The sequence below is a fragment of the Epinephelus fuscoguttatus genome, linkage group LG1 (genome assembly GCF_011397635.1).
Source record: "Epinephelus fuscoguttatus linkage group LG1, E.fuscoguttatus.final_Chr_v1".
Taxonomy (NCBI): domain Eukaryota; kingdom Metazoa; phylum Chordata; class Actinopteri; order Perciformes; family Serranidae; genus Epinephelus; species Epinephelus fuscoguttatus.
Genome location: NC_064752.1, coordinates 24,611,179 through 24,626,064, shown reverse-complemented (window position 1 = coordinate 24,626,064; position 14,886 = coordinate 24,611,179). Strand labels below are relative to the sequence as shown.

At 40.3% G+C, this 14,886-nt stretch overlaps 2 protein-coding genes across 11 annotated transcripts in view; one reads left to right on the top strand and one right to left on the bottom strand.

The window, feature by feature from the left end:
• cadpsb (Ca2+-dependent activator protein for secretion b) overlaps positions 1 to 1,357 on the top strand; it is a 99,194-nt gene extending 97,837 nt beyond the window's left edge. For all 9 annotated transcript variants that reach the window (XM_049589381.1, XM_049589373.1, XM_049589391.1 and 6 more), the window contains one exon: positions 78 to 1,357. In XM_049589381.1, the coding sequence (XP_049445338.1) occupies positions 78 to 254 (177 nt within the window). In that variant the 3' untranslated portion in view covers positions 255 to 1,357. The remainder of the gene's footprint in view (positions 1 to 77) is intronic.
• Positions 1,358 to 6,059: 4,702 nt separating this feature from the next.
• The window catches only part of ca16b (carbonic anhydrase XVI b), a 138,979-nt gene continuing 130,152 nt past the window's right edge, over positions 6,060 to 14,886 (bottom strand). For both annotated transcript variants that reach the window (XM_049589307.1, XM_049589296.1), the window contains 8 exons: positions 14,173 to 14,319; positions 13,634 to 13,727; positions 13,012 to 13,088; positions 12,683 to 12,811; positions 12,331 to 12,477; positions 11,675 to 11,817; positions 10,611 to 10,746; positions 6,060 to 9,668 (listed from right to left, as the gene is read on the bottom strand). In XM_049589307.1, the coding sequence (XP_049445264.1) occupies positions 9,522 to 9,668; positions 10,611 to 10,746; positions 11,675 to 11,817; positions 12,331 to 12,477; positions 12,683 to 12,811; positions 13,012 to 13,088; positions 13,634 to 13,727; positions 14,173 to 14,319 (1,020 nt within the window). In that variant the 3' untranslated portion in view covers positions 6,060 to 9,521. The remainder of the gene's footprint in view (positions 9,669 to 10,610; positions 10,747 to 11,674; positions 11,818 to 12,330; positions 12,478 to 12,682; positions 12,812 to 13,011; positions 13,089 to 13,633; positions 13,728 to 14,172; positions 14,320 to 14,886) is intronic.

Here is a 14,886-nt window from a genome sequence, read left to right as displayed (position 1 = left end):
AAGCGCCTGCTGGGTTGTGAAAACACCTAGAATTCTTTGCGGAAAGCCTGTGATGACGCATCTGTTTACTCCCGTAGAAAAAGTACCGGGACTTCCGCCTGCAGGGCGTCCTCGACTCCACCCTGAACAGTAAGATGTACGACACGGTGCGCAACAGGCTGACCGTGGAGGAGGCCACTGCTTCAGTGAGGGAAGGAGGCATGCAGGGCATCTCCATGAAGGACAGCGACGAGGAGGATGAAGAGGACGACTAGAGCCCGTACACTGACACCCCCTCACCCTGACCCCCCTTTCACACTTTTGACTTTAGCCTGGTTACCGATGCATGTACCAACTCAGATAGCCACTCTAGGACCTCTTTGTCAGCTCGAAATGCCTATGAAGGAACTATTAACTATAAAAATAGTACTTATACTGAGGAAAAATCAAAATAAAAATGTTAAAAAATAACCATGATTGGCAGTTTAGCTGTGTCATGATAAAGATAGCACCTATCTTTGATCCATTCATTTCTAAATTCATTTCTATGTGTTACTAAGCAATATGGAGAACCATTTGTTTGACAATGTTGAGTGAGATTAATAGGTGTGTCCCTGTCCAATGCAAACCTATATGGCGCTTCTTTGTCGTATTCTACATTCATTAATGGTACATTGTCGTGATGATGAGTGTGTGGACCCTTTTCTTTGTCTTGTCCGTTTTTAAGTGAATGCCAACTGCTTCAAACTGAAAAATAAACCTCTGTATTTGTTTACGGCTGTTACAGATACACTGTCGTCTACTCACTGTTATTAACATCGACAGTAAGTCCAGACCTGCATTTTTATCATGTGTCAATGCTATGTGATCTTATCTCAATTACTAATTAGACACGGTTCAACAGGAATCATGAACTTCAACGAGTGGGTATTCTAGAGATGCAATATTCTCATAGCTCCATTTTGATAACTTGGGAGATTCTATTTTTATTTCAACATTAAAAGGCCTTGAAACAGGTTCTATTTTAATTGAGTTGCACTTTTACAGAGAAAAGAGCAAAAATATTTTTTTTTATTAAAAAAAAAAAAGTTGGTCTGTCTTTGTTCTGTAATTGTGTAGAATGAGATGTCTGGCATTTGTTTGGGTCTCACTGTTGTTTTGTATATATTATATAAATATATATATAAATATAAAATGCTGTACATTGCATTCTGAGCCATCGCTGCATGCCTGTGGGTTCCCACCCTCCCCAAACGCTTTCTGTTTTCTGTGTGAATTAGCTGGTGGATTCATTCTTGCTTTTGCCTTATGAAAGCCAACAGTTGTAATATGCAAGAGCTGTGGCCTCTAAATAAAAATTACTGTACATGTGCATCTGCTGTCATGTTTACTAACGGCATGTCCACCTCAGACACGATTACATCTGGGTTCTTTTTGGCAAATGTTTATGCGCAGAATAAAACATATTCTGTTGCTTTGCATCTTTTCGCTGTGCAGGAATGACTTCCTTTGGCATAGATTATATATACACAGACAGTCATCAAAAGCTAAACAAATGTTACATTACTTTGATTAAGTAATTAAAATAGTTATATGACTTATTAAATTTTCAACAGGGTAACTAGTTGTCTTTAACCTTTTACATTTCAAAAGTAACCTTCCCAACACAGTACAGTACTGCAGAAACAAGGCTGGAAGAATCATTAAAGATCTCAGCCATCTGGATAAATGCCTTTTCACCCTGGTGAGATCTGGATGAAGGTACTGTTACGCCAGGCCAGCACTGAGAGGCTGAGGATACCTTAGGCCACAGGATACTGGATAATGACCCTACCTAATCCTAAACATTGACTTTCATTTATTACTACTACAGATGGAAGGAACTGACAGCTAAATTTTACGGAAATCATATTTTATGTGTTCCTGTAACAAATTAATTAATTGACTGAGATATGGACCCAAAGGAAACTATACACTTTTATACTTCCTTGGATGGACCCTAGGATGAATAGGCCTAGAATTGCTTTGGGAACAATGGGGATCCAAATAAACAATGGTAGTAATAAAGCTAAGGTTAAGCTACTTCCTCTTAAGAGTCATGAACACACACATATGATACACATATTTTTGTAAACGACTATAAATCTGCTTAGAAATCATAGAACATGACGTTCCCTGTAAGTTTACTTTGGTATCAAAGTAATCCAGTGGTAGTCATTAGAATGGTACATTTCTAACAGGAAATGCTAATGGCTAATTGGGCATAGCCTACTTGTCATTATTAGAATCTATGACTTAATGGTTTCAGTTTGCCAAAATGTAAACAAATATAGCTATGCTAACAGAACGGCTACAGGCTAACTTGCAGTTTCCATGGCAACAGGAGTATCATTTTCTGCTACTTCTACTTCACTACATTTCAGAGGGAAGTACTGTAGATTTTACTCCACTACATTTATTCCATAGCTAAATTACTTAGTTACGGTACTGTGGAAGCATATTACTGCAACATCAGAAAAAAACAACAGTTGATCACTATCAGAAAATAACATGCAAACTTTTTTGCTTTAACAATATATTTTGACGTTGTGACAAAAACGTCTCGTGTTAAAAAAGGAAATGAAGAAAAAGAAACTTTTCTTGCAATAATAAAATATTTATCTTGCTTTACTGAGGAATTTTTCACAGTCCGCCAGAGATGACGATTTTCTGTAGGCCAAGCATCACACTGGTTCCCTCGTCAAAAAAAAAAAAAAAAGATTTTTCCATTGGATTTTGGATTATTGTCGAAAACAATCTCTGTGGCGAAAAAAAGTTTATGATACTTACATGTTTTGTTCAGCAAGATAATCCCTACAAATGAGCACCGCTTTCATGATTACAAAAGCCCAAATACAATCGCCAAAAGTAAAAAGCTAACGCTAGGCTATATATATATATATATATATATATATATATATATATATATATATATATATATATATAGCAACCGCCATTTCTAGAACACATAGATGCCTCAGCGTTCGTGAATGAGGTATTTACTGGCATATTTGATGTTGTAGAGAAAAAACTGAAAGTCTCTTAAGCTTGTGTTAAACCACAGACCTTATTTCAGGCGTCTAAACAAAACTCCCTGACCTCAAGACGAGGAAACCGTGAATGGTAAAATGCTAATTTATTTCCGGTTTTTGGAACTGTCACGGCATACGTCATTATCTGTAGGCCTACTAATCTATTTTTTCTAGCATGACAGGCAGCAATACACTTCCATTCTCTACAATAAAATATTTTACATACAAAACCTGCGATCATACTCTGTAGTAGGTTATATAAAAATGTAAGGATATATGATGCATTGTGACAGACTAAACTACCTTACACTATATTAAGAATAATTTAAAAGGAGCTCCACCTTGATGAGCTACATTATCATTCTGCCTTTGTATTTATGCACCAATAATAATGCAATATGAGTCGTAAGAACTGCCCGTTCTCAGAATTCATACATGTGATGGTCGAGCACAGTCTGAAAATATTAGTCAACATGTACATGGATTAACAAGGGTAGGAGAGGCTGGATGTCACATTTACTACCTCTTGCTCTCTAGAGGGTGCTGTTACCAAATGTTGATATTTTCAGAATTGGGGTCAGAGGTCACCACAGGGTCATTTCAGGAGGAAGACTCTTCTGTTTTTCTCTTCTAAGTTTAAAAAATATTACCATTAAAATGTTTGAAAGGAGAGATAAAGCTTAGATTTTTTTTCTCAGCTAGGCTACAGCATGTGGTTATTAGCTTAGTTGCTATAAAAAAAAAATCACTTAAGGATGTATAAGGATGTAAAACTACTCATAGGAATGGTTTTTCTTGCTGATGTTCTCTCGATACACAAGCTGGTGAGGTTGTTGCAGTTTAATGAAAAATTTCAGCGAAGGTAAACCTTTTAAATTCATCTTTGGGCTTCTATTTTTTATTTTTCCCCATTGAAAATAGCATAGGGACAGCAGTGCAAGGGCACAAGACATATTTGACAGCTTGAACAAAATAAGGAGATGAATTCCAGTGTGTTATTTTCATGGCCTCGAAAAGTTCAATCAATATTTGTGAACCTGAGCTACGCTCTCTCAAAGAAAGAAACCACAGAAGTCTCAAACTTGTGATGTCATCGAGTATAAAGTTTGAAGCTGCTCCATAGACAGTGAATGGGGCCCTGATTTTGTGGCTCCACAGAATGTTTGTTTTCTTCTTTATACCTAAATGAACTTTAATGTAGTTTAATATCTAAGTTTGGGAACAAAGACCTGACTCGATCACGTCCCATTTCTTCCCAAAACTACTGAAACACACCTGATCTATTCTCTTCTGCTGTCTCAGTTCTCACACACCTCCCCTCCCCCAGCCCTTTCCCCCTCTTACATCTACCTTGTCTCTCTCCTGTCTGAATGTAGGAACCACCGGGAGGCTCTGTCCTAATCTGAGATTACGAACAGACAGCTCCCCCACTCTGAGTCTCAACTCCCTCGACTCCCTCCTGTGTTCCCTCATCCTTTCATCCCTTAACCTTTCATCCATTCATCCCACATCCTATAATCCCTTCTTCCCTTCATCCCTTCATCCCTCCCTCCAGACCCTTAAGCCATCATGTGCAATAAACTACTCTAAATCTTTATATCTATTGATGTGCTCTTTGTTAGTGAATTATAATGTATACTCAGAACGTTCCCCTGGCTGCTCTCAGTGTCGTCTATACCATCTCTCAACATTCACCGTCTGTGGAGCAGCTCCAGAGTCTATACCCTATGACATCACAAATTTGAGTTTTAGCACTCTAGTTTTGGGATTTTGGAGAGTTGTTCATGTTAACTCATATTTTTGGACTGTCTTAGACCACAGGAATAACATGAATGAATTTAAAAATGGGAGAGAACCTGACACTTTAGGTTTCCATCACACACACACAGAAAGGGAATCTATTAAGGATACAGTGTTTGAGGGGTTGAAATGAAAGTTGAAAGTGTGACGACCAGCCTTTCTCTCCAACAGTCTCCCAAATCCAAAATCTAGAGCGCTAAAAACTCAAATGTGATGTAATCAAGAATAAAGTCTGAAGTTGCTCCCTGGATAATGAATTGGAAAAGATGTTGTAGATCAGCGGTTCTCAAATAATGTGCCGTGATGCAAATCCAGGTGTGCCATGGGAGTTTGTGATAACCACACACTCTGCAAAAAGTTATGAATTAATTTTTTAACTGACTGTATCAGTATGTTGTGCACACTGATTTCCTTATAAAGAGGCAAACTCTAGCTAAAAAAGTCATTTAATTTAATGTAATTTAAGAAAAAACCTTCACAGGGAACATTTTTGTCGCTGTTAGCGTGAGGGAACTTTAAGTCACATTATCTCACATTACTTCCTGTTTAAATGGATGTGTTATTGGTGCTCTGATGTCATTTTAAAACGTTTAAAAGGAATTCTTGAATCATTTTGTTAATAAATATATCATGTGTAATAGTCAAGTCAATTATTATTTGATATTAGTCAATACATTTTTTTTATGTCGTGGTAAGAGTGCTAACACACGTCACAGAGGCTATTGTGCACAGATATAAATACAGGTGTACCTTGAAAACCACTGTTCTAAACGACACATAGAGCACCCAGGGGAACGTTCTGAATATATGGGTACATTTTCTGTTTCAGATCTGAGAGCACTACAATAGATTAAAGCTCAATGGGTATAAAAAAGGACACAAACATTGTGTGGGTCCACAAAATCCAGCTCCCATCAATTGTCTATGGAGCAGCTCCAGACTTTATACTTGATGACATCACAAGTTTGAGGTGTACGTGTCTGGTTTCACAAATATTTAACTTTCCTAGGTCATAGGAATAACATATAGGAATTCTAAATTTAGGCAGTGTTGCCCTTTAAGTGTATTTTGTTGCTGTTGCAAAATATAGTTTAGTATTTTCTCAGCTCAAAAGCATCTTTTATCCCACAGGCTAGCAGCAGGGGGCGACAGGATGAACATGTCGCTTATCAGTGCAAGTGAAAACTCCTCCATCAGTATTTCCATGTAATACAAGGATGCAGTGCACCCAAACCCAAACTTTATTTCATGAATAGCAATACAATTTACCTATTAAATAACACTATCACACTATAATATGGTATATGGCAGCATCATAGAGATATACAGCTATGATACTATCATATAAACATCTGATATGATGGACAAAACCATTTCATTTTTTATTTAAGTTACAAAATAGACTTCACTACCAACCTGGCGGAAATGCACTGAGGCTCACACACTGGATCCCTGGACCGCTGAGCAAATGTCAGGAAATAATCTGGTTTAAATATCAGCACAGGCCTCAGAGGGGGCAGGCGTGACTGTGGGGATTCTGCCGCGGAGATTTGGATAACAAACTTCCCACAAAAGTACAATCTGTCACAGGGCCACTATACAAACCAAATCTTTGTATGAAAATATAAACTTCTATGATCACAAAGATTAAAGTCAAAGACATTTGCTTGTGTGAAGTAAATGTGTGCAGCCACAGTGCTCGACGAGCGCACGAGTATCAAACAGAGAGGACGCTGGCGTTCGTACAAAAGAAAAACAGTTGCTGCAACGGAAAAAAAAGTTTTGTCGCAGGAGCTAAGTGATCAGCAATCTGGACTTTTCTCCAAATGTTGGAGAGGTTTCAATGAATTTAGCAAACTCCTCTGTGTCAGAGAAGTGCGTGTTCACAGGAAATAAAAGATCACTGTGAGGATACACATAAATCAATCAAGAGAGAGAGAGGGATGTTGAGGGTTGAACAGGGCTTATAATTAATAGTCACAAAATAGTGCTGAGACAGAATATCAGCCCAGATAAAATATACTTTACAGACTGAATTTAAAACCTTGTACTCTGATTATTTTTACTGGAAGGTGAGTTCCTGTGGCTGGAACAGAAACATGCTTCACTCTCGTTCAGTTCACACCTGCGACACTGATAATCTGCACTGCATTTCAACAATTTTGATTTTAAATTCTAGTTGATTAAATAGATCTCAGGACAAAACCACGTACATGTTGCAAACTGGAACCACATCTTTGGTTACAAATAAAGCATCACCCCCCCCTATAAAGAAAATACAGTGCCTGTTAGAAAGCATTCACCTCCTGTGGATGATTTCATGTTTGTTTTCTTACTTTAAAATGGCTGTAATTAGGATTTTGTTTTACACTGATCAAAAGAAAATGACTTGATTGAGACAGCTAAAAACTAAGTTAAAAAATCATCACTGGTGCAGCCACTGTTTGACAATCTGAATGGAGATCACCTTGTGTGGTCGACGTCCACACGTCCAAAGACCTGCTAAAAACTGCACCGTAACAAACAACTCTGTGTGACTTTCCTGAAAAGCACTAATCAGGGGAAAGACAAAAGAACATTTCCAAGGCACTGGATATCCCTAATATGATTATAAAATTTGAAGGAGTGTGGCACAGCTCTAAAAATCACCCTCAGAAACTAAGCACGTCGAGGAGGAGAAGAGTAAGGGCACTAATGAGACCGTAAAGTGGGCTCATTAGTGGAGTGTAAGCCAAACACGGCACATCTGCAGAAACACACCATCCTCATCACAAGGCCTGGCGAGGATACTCCTCTGCAACAGACCCCTTCAAGGATCGTGAAGGTAGAGAGTAAAACGGAGGCAGTAAAGTAGAAAGGAATCCTGGAGGAAGCTGCAGCTCACTAGACCTCGAATATATAGCCACGGGGGTGACTTTAAAGGTACACTATGCAGGAGCTGTCGGTTAGTTTTTGTTAATCGTATCGCCAGTGAAAGTGAAAGTCGGTCTGGCACCTGGTCTCTGCAGATAAATACACTGCCACACACTTCTAGTGGGTCATAATCGATGATTGAGAGGGCTTGCTTCTGTGTGAGTCTATACATAGATGTTGTTTTTTTGGAAAATCCTGCATAGTCTATCTTTAAGGAACAATATTAATATCTTTAAGCAGCCGAGTCAGTCTAAAGCTCTATTTGCAAGGGAAAAGCAAAGTCTGCTTTTTAATCTGATCTACTGACATTAATCCGCGGACATGATGCGCAGTCATTTGTAACTCCACAATACACAACACAGAAACACCACAAAACACCACTAGGGATGATGCACAGTATTAACCTCCCGTTTTTCTTTTTAAATGTGGGTTAAACAAACAGAACCGATCCTGAGCAAAGTGATCGGCACGTGATTAAGATCGCAGATGACCTCTGCAATTAGGTCATGCTTGTTCCGTGCAAAGGACTTCAGACTAAGTTCGAATATTGCAGCCCCAGGTTACGCCAGTCCCGTGTGAGTACGGCGTCAATTTAGTCGAGAAACAGTCCTCATTAAACTGAGAGGGCAACATGATAAACTGCAAATGTGTCCAGATGTACAAAGCTATCCACAGACTCACTGTAAATGTTGCCAGAAGGTAAATAGCTGCATTTGTAATTCATTTAAATCAATTTGTAAACATTTGATATTTACTTGATCAGTGCTAAAAGCAAAATCATAATTACATCCACTGTGTAAAAAAAATAAAACATGACAGTCTGTGCGAGGTGAACGCTTCCTGTAGACACTGTACTGTGTCAATACGGATACCCATTACACGTGTTAACAGCTGAGCTTTGACAGTTGAGGTTAGAGAAGCTGAAAATAAAAGATGACAGAAAAAAAAATAAAGAATTGTAGATTATTCATGACAATTTCATAAAACATGATTCTACACCGAGGCCAGTGGACAAATAGGCGAAAGCACTAAAAACAAAATAATAATAAAAGAAAAAAAAAGAAACATTGGCTGGCTATTAAGGATATAATATATATATTACAAAACAATATAACAATATAAATCCCTGTAAAAAGCAATACATGTTCACATTAGATGTTGTAACACACTTTAACAAAATAAGCCATAAGTACATTATACAAGACAGCAGTGAGATATTTGGACAATATATGAATATTAAGCAGTTAATAGTCTCTTAACGTGTGATAAAAAGCTTCACCCGCGTGGAGCGGAGCCTCAGAACTGTTCGTTTGATCGAGGTGATAAAAGTGACATGATGCGTGCTGGGCTACTTGTGGTGTTTTTTTTGTTTCAAGACATTATCGGGAGCGGAGCGCTTTAACTCGTCCTGGTTCTTCATGCTTCAGGTTCGTCTCAATGCGGTCCAAAGATCCCGGGTCGTGTCGTGATGCCAGGGTTTAAACTGTGAAACGTCTTCACTCACTGGATTTAGGCAGTAACACTGATAGTATAGTGCAAACTGGACAGAGCTGCTTTTTCCTCACGTCAATTTAAACAGGTGCAAACGCTCAGCAGGATAACATTTAAGACGAGAAATAAAGGACAAAAACATAAATATCAAAAAACTTTTATCAGTATAAAAAGTAATAAGGTTATTCATTTAATCAATAGTCTGGCAAAAAAGGCCTCAGAAAAGTTCTCGAGTTTTTTACAAATTAAGTGCCTGTGAGAACATCCTCAGACGAGCGACTCCATGCTCTCCGCGGGGTCCGACTCGTCTGCGATCACCACCACCCCGTTAGTGTCCATGTGCATGGGGCTCAGGCCACACTCTCTGTTACCGACCAGGCTGAGCATGGCTTTGTAAAGGTACTGGTACTGCTCCTGTGGACACACACACAAACACAGACTTTTAGCCACTGAAAAATCGACTTAAAAAAACAAGCAAACAGACTCTCGCTACTACTCTGTGCTTATAAACAAGTGTTGGTACGAGTTCACCTCAGCTCTGAAAATACAGTGAGGAAGGGACTCGGGCACCACCTTCAGAGAAGATGAGTGGGATAAAATCATTGGGGTTACCAAGGAGGCTTCCATAGATATCAGAATAAATCTATTCCCATCTATTCTGTTACCCTTGCAGGCTATTCAGACTGGGTTTAAAAGAAACACCAGACTGTTGGAGGTGTAATGAAAGAGAGAGTAACCAAGTAACCAGTAAACACAGTGGAGAATTTAGTAGCCAATGCCTGAGATATTTTCATCAAGATATGGTTTGAAACCAAAAACAGCTGATTGTTGGACTTGGTTTCAACAGCTGGAGAAAACTGTTAAAATGAATGCTAACATTACTCTGTGTGCTGGATGGAAAATGGGCTTGTTTGCTAACATGTCAGCGACACCACGTAAGCTAGTGTTGGTGTTAATTGTGTTTTTCTGGCTGCTAGCAACAAAACATTTATCAGTGCAGCCTTCAGTGTTGCTTTAAAGCAGTATTTATTGAACTTATTGGCAGAAGAAGATGCTGTAAGCACAACACTAACATGGTGAAGGTGCTAGCAAACCAATGCCTATTCACACATCAAGCAGATACGGAGCAATATTAGCATTTTTTTGGAGTCGTGGTTGTGTCCACCTGACAATGCCTTCAAGCTCAGTTTTAGTCTCCACCAGCTCCTGAGGGAAATATCTGGCTCTTTAGCTGCTCGATGCTGACTCTGTCCGCCTCCTTTTATTTCAATTTTTAATCTTTCATGGTTCTCAGTTGTTAAAATTCTGATCTTGAATCCCTCGTGTTTGTATTCAACAAAAAAAAGGTGAACTTACTATATCAGTGAAGACTCCCGGCCTCATGAGATTGATCATCTTAGCCACCTGATAGATGTCCACGACCCCCTCGTTCTCCAGCTGCTGGGACAGTGTGGTGAGGGCGCAGAGCATGCCTGCTGACACGGCTCCATACCTGTGAGGACATGATCACAATTAGCTCCGTGGAACAACTGTGGGTCCAAATTGTCTTCAACAATGAGACATCACAACCCCTAAATCCTCAGCTGAACTCCATCACACATGACAATGTGTAGGTCTGTTTTCTTGTGTGTAGTTTTAGTGTTTAAATCTCATCCTCATCTTCTTTAACTAACTGCAGACTGAAGATAATAACAAGTGACTGCCAAAGAAATACACTCAGGATATTAAAGGATAAAATGTGTGAGGTAAACAACTACCTCCGCGCAGACTGTTAGCAATTAGCATCCCATGACATTAGCATCTGGTGTAAATAGGTGTGGAGACAGAGTGGCCTGTTATTGAGTCGGAGACAACTTCAGAAACAGCTTTAGGTAAATGAGGAAAGAAGTGTGATTGATGATCTGGACCTTCGCTGATGGAGACTATTCAATTAGCTGATGTTTTCACTAACAGCAGCTGAGGTGCTGAAGGCACAAAGGTCTGTAGGAAAAGACATCAGCGAGGAATAGTTGCTGAAGTTGTTGTAGTTGCCTGGTTACTGAGAGACTTCAGAGTGGTACTTTTGTTTATCTTGGTTGTTGCCTGTAGATTCTCAAAGCCGGTATGCACTGGAGGACTCTCAAACCCCAAACTGTGGAGAGCACTCTACATTTAGTGGCTTGTTTTCCTTCCTACTCGTGCAAACACTACAGTTTAGCAAGGACAACTCAAAAGTAATTAAACATCTCAGGATTCTGTCGCCACTCCTGAACCCTTAAAGTACCAAATGCAGCTGTTCGACAATAAGCAAGGTCGACACTGTGAGGTAAAAATCAAATGGTAATCAATTTACAGTCCTGGTGCAGGCTAGGACTGATCTCAGGTACGAGTAAACTTCCCCTACGCTGACATAGGACATGTAGAGGTAAACACAAACGTACTCATCGTGCACGATGGTGGGGCCATCTCGAGTCATGGCCTCCTCCTTGATGACGCTGATGAGCTCGAAGGTGCTGCTGAGAGGAGCGTCGGGGTTGGGCCATTTAGGGCACTGAAAATGCCTCACCTCCAGAACGTAGTCGTCCTGTCACACACAGCAGAGACAGAAATATTGCATTGCTTCTTTGGGATTGTGCAAGTCAAGTCACAGCAATCAGACAACAAGAATGGTCAGGAACTCCTGACTTATAATTCTCTGCATTTGCAACTCGCGTCGCACTTTTAATGGTATTCCATTGACAAAAGTTTTTTTGATATCATCTCACATCAACAGCAAGTTTTTTTATTCACTCTTCATGGACTATGAAAAATGGCAAAACTACACTTTACACTCGACGTAGTGCAGACATGCCTCTGTTTTTTTTTTTTTTTGCTGATAAAAGGATTCAGCGAGTGTTGTGTTGATGATGATGTCACAGTAGTTTGACGCAGCATCTTTATGGCGATCAGCTGAGAATCCGGCCTACCCTGAGGGGGTTCTGTCCACAGTGGACAATTAAATAGAGAGAAGGACCTGGTACCAACAATGAGTCAGGTAGAGCTGAGTTGAGCCGTACCATACAGTGGAAATGAGGGATAAGTATGGTCAATGTGGTACCTGTGTGGCCTCTAGGATGAAGTCGTGAATGATGATCTGCTCCTCATTGGAGAGGCACAGTCTGTCCTTACTGATGAGTGTGACAGTGAAGGCGATGCAGTTCATGGCCTCCTCCCGACTTGGCCAGTAAACAAATTCATCCTCAGCCTGCAGAGAAGCAACAGCCGGTCAGACAAGGTATGCTGCAGGTTCCTTTATTTATCTAACAATCACTAATTCTTTGTTTTTCATTATTAGGTTTTCTGTCTGTGTGTAGACTACATTATATTACACGCTAAGAGACATTGTAGATCTAAATGCAAATTAAAAAAACCCCATAAAGACCACCTTATTATGCCCCAGGGTAACTTACCAAGCCCTGGTTGTCAGGCAACATGACAATAATTTGAGCGTTATGGTCCCAAATCATCCTCCAGAAGTCTGTGGTGGTGTGGGGTAAAGGGTGCTGGGTAACGATGAACTCATTACTCCTGAAGTAACCCTGGGGTGACAGATGGGAGTTGTTAGCCTTTCTGAAGCTCGGAGCACACACGCTGATGAATGGCTGTGAAAGCTGACAGGCTACTGATCATTTTCTAAGAAACTGTCATCAATAACTGTCAGACCTGTCAATAAACATCTTCAAAAAAAAAAAAAAAGCACAGCGAGCTAGGATAAAGTAGGCAGACGATCACACTTTACCATTACGTAGGACGCGTTAATGTAATCTGTTCCTTTCATTCCAGGCAGAGTGGTGAGTCCGACCCTTGCTCGCTCCGCTGAAGAGAGGGAGGAGAGAGAGAGAGAGAGAAAAAAAGAAACACTTTAAATCACAAACCCAGGCCTCTATAATATCGCACTGGCTGATAATGCACACATTCATTACCAGCGCTGGCTGTTGCTATAGAAACAAGTACGTCCTTTTCCCTGTCAGGGTGCAGAGAACGCATAGAAAGATTAACTTATAGGATTATGGAAATAGATTCTAATTTCAGAACACGAATTGTCTTTAATAATTCACAGACTGAAAAATAGGAAAATGTAGAATACCACATTAGGAAATGCTGTAATTCTTATTTTCCTCTGTTTCAAAAGGAGAGAAGGTAAGGTAACCAACACAGACCTTTTTTTTTTTTGCTTTTATGCTTTAATAGTGTCCGAGTGTAAATGTATCCTTCAGATTTAAATATATTGTTGCAGTATGACTCCTACAGCAACCCACTATAACCAGCCTTTGACACCCCTGACTGCAGCGGCTTCACATGTTCGATATGACCTCAGCTCCACTGTAGATGTGTTGCTGTATAACAGATAAGATACTCACAGGGAACCACTGAGGAATTGCGGTTCTTCTCCTTGTTGCATTCTTTGTGGGCACTAAAGCACTCTGCAAAGCGTGCGTTGCACTGAGTCAACAGCTGGTGAGACAGAAAACAAAAAACAAGAAGATCAGAAAATCAGATTTTAATCCGGAGAGTCACTGCACATTAAAATCAAACATACCATACATTGATGTTTAACACCCGAGATTAAGTCTTTCACGTTAATAATGAGCATGTGAAGCTCGGGAGGAAGTGACATTATGTGCGAGCAATTAGTTTCCCTCTCCTGATGTTGACAGAGTAGGAGCTTGATGAAACATTCATCAAGCTTTGCATAAGGCAGCAGGGGTGACAGACATGACTTTATTACAGCCAACATCAGAGACGTTTTCAATCTATTCCCGTCTGGAACTGGAAAGCCACCGTGCACGTTGCTAACAAGCTTCTGATCCGAAGGCAATCTCGATTTCAGCTGGTGGCGCCGCCACGGACGGTGACAGCTCATCTGAGTGGACCAGTCAGACCCAGAAGGTTTACTCACCCTGAACTGCTTCTCCAGCAGTGTGCGGCCTGTCGAGTTGGGCGTGAGGATGCTGTTGACATAACTGTGCAGCTGCCACGCCGGCACCTCTGTCTCTCTGCTCATGATGGCCTCCATCAGAGCGTCGTGGATGAAAACATACTGCTCCTGTGGGCAGACCCAGGGCGTTCAAAATCAGATTATAAAACACATCATTATACAGTATGGATAACTGCAAACACAACAAAAAATATAACCCTGGAAAAAATAAAACCCTGTGGGGGAAAAAAAAAAAAAAATCCAAAACATTTTTTTCACACTCACACCTACGGGCAATTGTGGAGTCTGCATGTCTGGACTGTGGAAGTCGGAGCACCCGGAGAAAACCCATGCTGACACGAGAGGAACATGTGAACTCCGTACAGAAAGGCTCCCCCACCCTGGGTTCAAACCAGTAGCACTCTTGCTGTGAGACGACAATGCTAACCACTGCACCGCCGTGCCACCATGACAAATCATCACTTATTGACCTACTATAAAAGTGTGTGCCGGTGTATTTTTCTGCAGAGACTCTGCCCTCTTCCTGTATTTTCTTATTTCCTGTGTTCAGGACATTTATGGGCGTGTATCCCCACAGCACTCAGATGAGGTCGAGGCTTCATAAAAAGGTAGTGACCAGGTGCCAGACCGTGAGCAGCAGGAATCCAAGAGACAGTGCAGAAAAAAAACACAAAT